This window comes from Silurus aristotelis (genome assembly GCF_946808225.1).
Source record: "Silurus aristotelis genome assembly, chromosome: 20".
Taxonomy (NCBI): domain Eukaryota; kingdom Metazoa; phylum Chordata; class Actinopteri; order Siluriformes; family Siluridae; genus Silurus; species Silurus aristotelis.
Genome location: NC_139593.1, coordinates 22,239,812 through 22,249,909, shown reverse-complemented (window position 1 = coordinate 22,249,909; position 10,098 = coordinate 22,239,812). Strand labels below are relative to the sequence as shown.

General features: G+C 41.6%; 1 protein-coding gene across 4 annotated transcripts; it reads left to right on the top strand.

The window, feature by feature from the left end:
- Window positions 1–918: 918 nt before the first annotated feature.
- palb2 (partner and localizer of BRCA2) lies at window positions 919–9,658 on the top strand. Of its 4 annotated transcripts, none has more exons than XR_014530313.1 (13): window positions 919–1,199; window positions 1,336–1,388; window positions 1,931–1,990; window positions 2,240–2,396; window positions 2,560–3,549; window positions 4,201–6,488; window positions 6,569–6,727; window positions 7,326–7,403; window positions 7,520–7,681; window positions 7,781–7,897; window positions 8,242–8,329; window positions 8,480–8,625; window positions 8,995–9,394. XR_014530313.1 is itself a non-coding variant. In XM_083521818.1 (13 exons), exons 1-12 carry the CDS (start codon window positions 1,350–1,352, stop codon window positions 9,227–9,229), a joined length of 4,524 nt encoding a protein of 1,507 aa, XP_083377944.1. In that variant the 5' UTR covers window positions 919–1,349; the 3' UTR covers window position 9,230; window positions 9,438–9,658. The 4 variants fall into 4 exon arrangements, 3 of the variants coding, with proteins under 3 accessions (XP_083377944.1, XP_083377945.1, XP_083377943.1); XM_083521818.1 differs by adding an exon at window positions 9,438–9,658 and having other exon boundaries at window positions 919–1,388; window positions 7,326–7,408; window positions 8,995–9,230; XM_083521819.1 differs by having other exon boundaries at window positions 7,326–7,408.
- Window positions 9,659–10,098: the final 440 nt, after the last annotated feature.

Here is a 10,098-nt window from a genome sequence, read left to right as displayed (position 1 = left end):
TTCTACCTAATATTTATATAGATATATTATAAAGCAATATATCTTGCAACACAGTTGATCACATGCATGTTCTGTTTTAATTTAAACAGATTCCAGTATGCACAGATCATTATTTATTATGATATTACGATGGTGTAAATCAGGGGGGTCAAACTCAATTGCACAGGGGGCCAAAACTCAAAGCACACATTAGGTCGCGGGCCGAACAGGACATTTATTAAACACACTAAAACTAAATGTTTTTTGAACATATGAATAAAAACAGACAGGAATATTATTCCAGAATTAATCAATTTAAACTTTAAATAACTTCAAATATTTTGCTCTTCATAAAAATATCTCCAGTCAAAATTATACAAATTAAAAATATGAACATGCTGCGAAAAAACCCTGAAAATATTACAATTTGTGTTTTTCAGCAAAAGTTAAAATAACAACAAAATATTCAGTTTTCTTTGCTCTTATGCCATTTTGTCACACACCTTCATCATGCAGCTCTTCAACCAGCTTCACTTTGTGATTTTGCTGTGGTGAAAAACGTCTGCTAAAAAATCTGATTTGTTAAAACACAGATATAAAAGCAGGAGGGAGAATTTATACATTTTTTCTGCTTGTTTTGATTTTTACTGCATTTTTACAATTCGATTTAAATCCATATTCGGTCTGGAATGGAGTTCACACTACAGAGGTACAATCCAGATCACAGTCAGACATCATACATCGAGCAGGATCACCGTCCCATTACCGTTACATTAACTCATCTCAAAGAGCATAAAATATATTTACAACCCCAACAATAATGTTTTTTTTTGCCATAAAATGCCTATCAATTAAAATTTAATCCTTTAACAAGCACAAATAAAACAATCAGATAATAAGAACAATTTTCTACGCAGATCAACATTCGATTACTTTTGCCTGCCGTCTCAATACGCGGGAAGTTTGCGTTGCTGGACGAGGACACGGTCACGGACTCCACAGATTTACTGTACTCTCATTATCTGAATTATAAGTGACATTTTTATTCAGAGTGTCCAGATCGGAATTAGGTAGAACAGCTGTTTTTAGTCAGGGATTTACCTGGTTTGCTTTCGCATTTTACGCTTTAAAACCTGTCGTTAGCGGTTAGCTGGTTAGCGCCTCAGCAGGGGTTAAGTCCTGAATTGCGCCGCGCTCCCTTGGTTGGTGCACTACATACGGTATGGATTTATACTAGAGGGCCTTGTGTAGTGCACTAGTCTACACAGTAAGGGGATTTGGGACTTAACCTAGAAGTAACAACATTTTAGTTACACTTTATTTCTTAAAGAAATATATATGTATTACCTATTACAGCGGAAATATCCAGCATGTCAGAAGAAAGTCTCACGAGCCAAAACAAAGAAGAAGTAAGTGTTTTAAAAATGTAAAAACAAATATTTTTTTTTTCGCTTGAAAAATCTGACAGGTTGTATTGATCCATTTGTGAATGAGTCGGTTTGTTGAGTCGGCTCTATTTGTAGTCGATTCATACAGTTGAATAATGTAGAGTGAAATTGAATTAAAAAAAAAGAGGCATAATTAGCTACAAAACGTCAAAGCTCTATAATCAAATGATAAATAACAAGTAAAAAAACAACAACAACACGTGTGTGTTTTAGAAATAAAAGAGAGCCGAGAGAGTCGACTCTTAATAAATGATCCGATTCACTCGCTGTGAACATGCTGCCTAATAATCTGACATAGAAATATTATAATAAAAAAAAAAAAAATAGGGAAATAATTTATTAAATTTATTTTTGGAGTATTGGCTAAGATCCTAAAGAACAAAGTCTCTAGGGAGCCAATAATTGTGACACATGTATAATTGTATATATCTAATGTATAAATATATATGATTTAATTGTCTGATCTCTGTAATCAGTCATTATTATTAGTATTTGTCTTTCAGCTGAAGAGGCGACTGGAGCTGCTGCAGGAAGAGTACGAGAGAACGGCACAGAGATTACAGGCACGTGTGCTGATGTGGAACCATGTAGATAACTTCAAAATAACACACTCCTGATTTACTAACAGGAGAAAAGAGTGTGTGTGTGTGTGTGTGTGTGTGTGTGTGTGTGTGTGTGTGTGTGTGTGTAAATAATAAGTATGCGTGTCTATTTATGTGTAAGTTTGTATAAGTTTGAGTATTTGTGTGTGTGTGTGTGTGTGTGTGTGTGTGTGTGTGTGTGTGTAATAATGTGCAGTGTTTGTGTGTTAGCGTGCTGAGAGGAGGGAGGCGATACGTAAACATGTCCAAAACACAGTCGTAAAGCAAAACCGCCTCCTGCACATCAACACTTCAACTGTATTAGATCAAAGCTCATCTTCTACTCCAGAGCAGCTTTCTAACAACCTGGATGTTCCTTCAAACACCAGTAGGTGTTCTTCAACAGCTCAACCTCTCTCTCTCTCTCTCTCTCTCTCTCTCTCTCTCTCTCTCTCTCACACACACACACACACACATCTGTATCTATTTGATTAATGATTTATCTTTAAAGATGATGATGATGATGATGATGGTTGTTTGTCCTCCTTTAGCCAAGGTTCGTTTCTGTCTTCCTGACGCCTCTCCGTTTTCCACCTTACCGTTTAAACCAAACCCGCCTCGAACTCACCGTCTCCGGTCCAGACGCAGCCGTCTGCGTCTGCAGGTAAGGGAGAGAGAGTCAGATCCAGAAGAGAGTCAAGAAAAGATGAGAGAAGGAACAGAGGAGAGGCAGAAGGAAGAACGAGGAGAAAAGGATGAGGATGTGGAGAGAGGACGGACCGAAGAGGAAGAGGAGAACACGGAGGAACCAGAAACTGTTATGGATGGATTGAAAAGAAATGAAGAACATCTAATGGGGATAATTCTCCCTTCAGCAGCAGAGAGTTTGTGTGTCAGCCAATCACCTTCGATGAAGCTGTCTGAAGGTAACCTCCCTCTTGAGAACCAATCAGCTGTCAGAAACTCCCCACCAGCCTCCTGCCATTCCAGCTCCAGTGATCGCTCGAACCGGTCCACTGACTCATTGGGTGAGTCCTGCTCTGGGATGGTTCAGGCTGCAGAGCAAACTTCAGGGAGCTCCAGTATGTTAACGTCCTGCACTCTAATCGAAGGGTTGCCGTTTCCTGTTGAGTATTACGTCCGTACCACCAGGCGAATGGCGTCGGCTCACAGCTCTGTAGATCTGAACGCTGTCATTCAGAGCCAGCTCTCGAATGGACGGGGCAGACGGAGGTCAAACAGAGGTCGCGGCACCTCACGACCTCCGTCTGAAAAACCTCCTGAACAAAGCGGATGTAGACAGCGAGGACGCGGGAGAGCGCGCAAGTTCCATTCGTCCGGTCGGTCCCGGTCCCGGTCCCGGTCCCTCCTGCAGTCTTCACTTCTACAGGAAGAACCCGAGCCGGTACCGTCACCCAAACCCAGCTCAGATCCTGCTCCAGAGTCTCAGTCTCACCTCGGTTCACCAGATCCCCAGGTGTACCCCATTTTTAGGAAGAATCCTGGAATGTCTCGTTCTCAGATTCCTCTGTGCACTAATGGTAACATCTTTATCTTTCAGCTTTCTATTTCTTATCAAAACACTATATGATGTCATATTCAAATATAGTATTATAGCATATTTCTATAGTCCACAACTTGTATTACAATTCTCCAGTTTAAAAAAAAAATGTGTACAAAATGTAATGATACAAAACCAATCAGCTGTGACTGAGATTTTACCCTAACCCTATTTATCATAACAAACTTACTAACAAAAAATAACAACATACATGATGAGAGAAAGCAAGTTTGGATCGTACTTCACCCTTATCCATTTATCACCCGATCAAAAACAAACAAACACTTCATGTAAAATAGTACTGAACTTTATTACAAAGAAAAGCCAGTACTGAGTCATTAAAATGTGCTAAATGTAATAAATGCGAATATATTCATCAAATTAATAAATATTAAGGAAACATGAATGACATGCATTTAAACTGAAACACTTCAAATAAAAAAAATATAGTTACATTCAAAATAAATATAAAAAGACAAATTAAATAACAAATAAATAAACAGCACGTAGCATCAGTGATTCGCCACTAGAGGCCGCTCTCGCACTGTATGATGATTGTAAAACCGTAAAGTATTTTTACATCTTTGTGTAGATGTTGCTAATGTAACGCGCATGTGTTGTTTATTTACAGGTTCCTCACACCTTCTGTCTTCGATATCTTCTCTGGCTCAGGGTCTGAGAACGAAGGATTTCCGAAACCTAAGCGGTCTGCTAACAAAATTCGACGTGCAGGATTTTCACCTCCCGGACGACGAGTTCGGTCAACTGAAGCTGGAGCGGCTCTGCTCTTCCTGCTCCAACGTAGAATCGTTCGTGTACAACACGTGCTTCAGAACTAGTAAGGGTGCCAATACTTCTGGAGGTCATCACGTAGAACATGAGGAGACTGTTCTGTCCTCATTTCCACAGAGTGCTTCTTTAAAAAGTAGTCTACCTCTGATGTTTACTGAGCAGGCGGAGAACTTCGACCAGTCAGAATGTGAAATGCGAGAAACTGAAGATCTTTCGAATAGATCTGTTACAAACCAATCAGAAATGCACCACAACAGAGAGGATGTAAAACACACACAGCAGATCAAGTCACATGATCCTCACACACTCTCAACTAGCAGGAGTTTAATGCTTAACCTTAGCATGTCCTTGACCTCTCACACCCAGTCTGATCACAATCCTCTAGTCCTCTCACTGGGTCTCACCCCTAAAGTATTAACCACCTCCCCTTCCTCAGAGCTCATGCCTTTTCTTCAAGCTTCCGATCTGGATGCTGCTTTAAATACAGCTGAGCTGCGAAACGAAGAAATCACAAGTGGGTCAGTAAGTCCTAAAGTGCAGATACAGGACTGTGATGTTTCTGAGCATACTTACAGCAGGATCTATAGTGCTGATGTTTCTAAAATGGAGATTGAAGCACCTGAACAGGTGAACAACCTCCCTCTTTCTCACCATGACTCACCACTTTCTCAAAACAACCCCCCACTTTCTCACCATGGCTCCCCACTTTCTCAAAACAACCCCCCACTTTCTCAAAATAACCCCCCTCTTTCTCACCATGACTCACCACTTTCTCAAAACAACCCCCCACTTTCTCACCATGGCTCCCCACTTTCTCAAAACAACCCCCCACTTTCTCAAAATAACCCCCCTCTTTCTCACCATGGCTCCCCACTTTCTCAAAATAACCCACCTCTTTCTCACCATGGCTCCCCACTTTCTCAAAACAACCCCCCTCTTTCTCACCATGGCTCCCCACTTTCTCAAAATAACCCACCTCTTTCTCACCATGGCTCCCCACTTTCTCAAAACAAACCCCCACTTTCTCACCATGGCTCCCCACTTTCTCAAAACAACCCCCCTCTTTCTCACCATGGCTCCCCACTTTCTCAAAATAACCCCCCTCTTTCTCACCATGGCTCCCCACTTTCTCAAAATAACCCACCTCTTTCTCACCATGGCTCCCCACTTTCTCAAAACAACCCCCCTCTTTCTCACCATGGCTCCCCACTTTCTCAAAATAACCCACCTCTTTCTCACCATGGCTCCCCACTTTCTCAAAACAAACCCCCACTTTCTCACCATTGCACACCACTTTCTCAAAAAAAAACCCCTCTATCTTACTATAATTCACCACTTTCTCAAAACAACACCCCTATATCTCACCATGACTCAACACTTTCTCAAAACAACCCCCTTCTTTCTCACCATGGCTCACCACTTTCTCAAAACAACCCCCTTCTTTCCCACCATGACTTACAACTTCCTCAAAACAACCTCCCTGTTTCTCACCATGGCTCACCACTTTCTCAAAACAACCCCCCTCTTTCTCAAAACAACCTCCCTCTATCTCACCATGACTCACCACTTTCTCAAATCAACCCCCTTCTTTCTCACCATGACTCACCACTTTCTCAAAGCAACCCCCTTCTTTCTCACCATGGCTCACCACTTTCTCAAAACAACTCCCCACTGTTTCAAAATGACCTACCTATTTCTCAGCTTGAACACCCGCTTTCTCAAAACAGCTCCTGTCTGTGTCAAAACAACCGCCCTCTTTCTCAACATGGCTTCCCGCTTTCTCAGAATAACTCCTCTTCTTCTCAAACCAGCTCCCCTGTTTCTCTGAACACCCCCCTCAATGAGTCTGCATTGAAAATGAACACTCTGGACCCTGGTGAAAGTTGCAACATCTCTGAAATGGATTTTCATTTTCAAACCCCAAAAAGCAGAACATCACATCATGGAAACAATGACACTGAGCTAAACAATGAGACTTCTGCACTTCCTGAAGTTTCTGCCACACAGGGTGAAGATATCACAATTGGTTCATCTTTGAATTTAGTAAAAACACACACTGAAGGTTCCCCGAATCAGCAGGTGGAAGTCCTCTCCTGTGGATTTCTCCGGAAAACTCACTCACTGAAGGTAAAGTCTTTGATAAACGTTATTTCCCAGTGGTTGGAGATTAAAGGAAAATGACAGTGTGTGTTTGTCTCCCTTTTCAGGCGCTGGACGGAGGATGTGTGCTGGATGTGTGTGTAGTGCGATGGCCGTCTGAGGAGGACTGGAGTGTGTGTGTGGCTGGAGAGTGGAGTGTGTGTGTTTGGAAGCAGAATCCTGGAGACCGGGAGTGGAGTCTGCTGTACACTTGGACTTTCACACAGGTAAACACATCAATGGTTATTTCTAGTGGTCGACCTTAAAAATCGTGCTCAGAAGGCATTTAAAGAATGACTGTTTGGACTGAATTAGTAATGATACTGGTAAAGATTATTTTTGTTACATTAACTGAAGTTAATAAATGCTTTAATTGTTTAGTTTTTTAATTTGAACAATTATGAATCCGTTTTTTTTTTTAATGAATTTATTTTTAATTTGATCTGTTTAGATAACGTGGTATGAATTAACATGAAGGAGGCACCGCGGCGCAGTCATACGTGTCAAAATGAACAGCACGTGGTGGCAGTGATAGGCCTCTAGAGGCTGCTCTTGTACTGTATAATGACCACGAACCTTCTCAGATGCAACCTGGAAAAACTATTAGTATGGGTTTTTGCCGATAGTTCCAGCAAACAACTACCGGTGCTGATTAATCTTCAGTCAATGAATTGGTCGACCTCTAGTTATTTATCTCTTTTAGTTTAGAACTATTTATCTAATTATAACCAAATAATGATAATTGTATTAAGTTTTATATATATATATTATTAAATTAAATAAAAGTTCACCCTGTCTCTGATCTCTGGATGTGTCTTTGTGCAGTCAGTGATCTCTCTCCAGGGGATTCCTGACTCTCCGGCTCTGCTGTGTGTTTGTTTGGGGAGGCTGGAGATCACAGAGGCAAGGTAACACACACACACACACACACACACACACACACACACGAAAATATGTACTGTATGTTATCAATAATCATTTAATTTTGATAAATGCGATGATAAAATGTGTGTGTGTAGGACACTGTACCTCCCCGGGACTGACAGCGGGTTTTCTCAGGCTGAGCTGTGTAAAGGAGCTCTGCAGGCTGTGCTTGCTGTCTCAGACCACAGGGTGACGTGTTGCTCCTCTCCTGGACCTCAGCAGAACATCCAGGTGTTTACACTCGCTCAGGATGGCAGGTAATAATAACATTATTGACAGGTCCAAAGGCCACACCCCTTCACCTTCTTCACTGTTATTGTCATTTCGTTGGCATCAGCAGCGTTTCCTCTTTACAGAATCACAGAAACTCTCTCCCTGGCCTCCACGCATCAAACCGTTCAGACCCTGGTGGTGGTGGAGGAGGAAAAAGACGCTCTGATCGGCTGGACGGAACACAAGAGTCTCCTCATATGGTGAAAAATTGTGCACCCGATTCATGACTTATTTCTGCTAAAACTCCAATCGAGGATCTCATGATGAATTGAGGAATGGAGTGATCTGATAAGAGCGTTTACGTCACCCATTAATGGTGTTTTTAATACTTTTTCTATCAGAAAATCTGTAAATAGAAATAAAAAGTTGTTGATGGTTTTGTCTTGACGCTTAAATTCAGGCTGTCTCTTTACAGCACATTAAATCAGAGTCAGAAACTTCATTAATCCCGTAGGGAAAATGTTTGGTTGCAGTAAATTCAAAATAGAACAGCATGTGTACAGATTTCTCTTTTATTTTTCTCTCTTTTTTCTGTGAACCTCAGGAACATGAAATCAGGCCGGCTGCTCCAGACCATTCAGCTAGCTGAGATCGTTTCCACGGCAACCTGTCTGAGAGGATACTCCTACAGGGTAGGGGTGTGAAAAAAGATTTGGATTTCAGACCTTTTCACACTTCTAGAGTGATGGAGCTGATGTTCAGGAAGTGTGAGAGCAGATTAGGCCACACCCACTGTGTTACACATCTCTCTCTCTCTCTCTCTCTCTCTCTGTGGTTCTCAGGGTGCTCTGTGTGTGCTGCTGCAGCAGGCGAGTGCGTGTCATGAGGAATCCAGTCCCACGCTTTTCACTCTGATCGCCACAAATCCGCTTACGGGAAAACGGTTCACTCTGCGCACCATCACCTCTCCATCAGCTTCTACAGAGAGGTGACGTGTGCACAAACACATACACGTGAACAATCCTTCAGTAGCTGGAGGTTTAAAAACGACAGCTCTAAACTATTAACATTGCACTGGTTTAGAAATTTGAACCCAGCAGCTCGGAGCTTCCAGTAATTATTTAGAGATATAATAATAAACGTCTGAGATTCTGACTCGGACACACAGCAGAGGTTGTAACGTAACCCTGTGACACGCCGTGAGACTCCTTTCATTTCAACAAATCATTCGTTAGAGCTTTAATATTAAATGATTGACGTATGAGGTGATCAGCTGATCCTCGAGCATCAGTAAAAATTGAAAATTTCAATAAAGAAACAAATAATAATGTTGTAATGTGTCTGATTTCATTCTCAGGCTGATAGATGGAGATGTGTGTGAATCTGCACTCGTAGGCGTTTTCCAGTCTGGTCTGGCTGTTTGGAACCTTGCAGGGGGCGTGGCCTGTGTCTACGCAAACGAGTCTTCCGAAGTGTGCCGCCTGGCGCGGTGGGCGGGGCCGAACACACTCCTCACCGGATACCTGAACGGGGACGTTAGTGTGTATGAGTTCACACCCACAGGAAGCAGGGCGGAGTTACAGCACTATTAATGTGAGACCACAACGTGACTCACGTTCACTACATAACGCTTATAACCCGAGATCAGATTGTCTTCATTTACATAAAATTTACATTTCTGTTCATTTTATACGTTTTTTTATTCCACTGTAAACCTTCCGAATTATTTACTAAATAAAATATATCTTTTAGACCCACGTGACTGTTTCCTGTGATCATTTCTTTGTTTCTTTTATTGAGATGTTCGTTGGGAGTGACGACGTTGGACAGGATTAGAAATGAGTTTATTAGAGAGACAGCGCATGTGGGACGTTTTGGAGACAAGGTGAGGGAGGTGAGATTGAGATGGTTTGGACATGTACAGAGGAGGGACATGGGGTATATCAGTAGGAGAATGCTGAGGATGGAGACACCAGGAAGGAGGAAAAGAGGAAGACCAAGGAGGAGGTTTATGGATGTGGTGAAGGAAAGACATGCAGGTAGTTGGTGTGAAAGATCCACTGTGGCGCCCCCTAATGGGAGAAGATGAAAGAAGAAGAAGTTTGTTGTATTGTGAGTTTTTTTTTTTTTATTCCTAATTGGAGGTTCGGGAGTGAAGCGTGGAGTCAGCAGTTCTTACCGCTCATTTCATCCACTCGTGAACCTCTGCCACACTAATAATAAATAAATAAATACCGGGTCCCCAAACTATGGGCAGGGGCTGAACACGGACCCCTAAACAATGCCAGAGCCATAATTAAATGTTTATTTAAAATGAATGTTTTACTTATATGATATCTTGCTAAAACTAGAATTCAACAATAATTAATCACAGGGAAGATCTAAAGAAAATAAATAAAAAGAGAAAGTGAGCATACAGATAAAATGAAAGCATAGAAAAGAATAACACTGTTTTAAGCTT

What these genes read in the sequence shown, in the direction of transcription:
- palb2 (XM_083521818.1), top strand. Translation starts at nt 1,350, where the DNA reads ATGTCAGAAGAAAGTCTCACGAGCCAAAACAAAGAAGAA. An exon ending in GATTCCTCTGTGCACTAATG is followed by an intron (nt 3,550 to 4,200) that starts GTAACATCTTTA and finishes GTTTATTTACAG; the next exon opens with GTTCCTCACACCTTCTGTCT. An exon ending in ACACTCGCTCAGGATGGCAG is followed by an intron (nt 7,682 to 7,780) that starts GTAATAATAACA and finishes TCCTCTTTACAG; the next exon opens with AATCACAGAAACTCTCTCCC.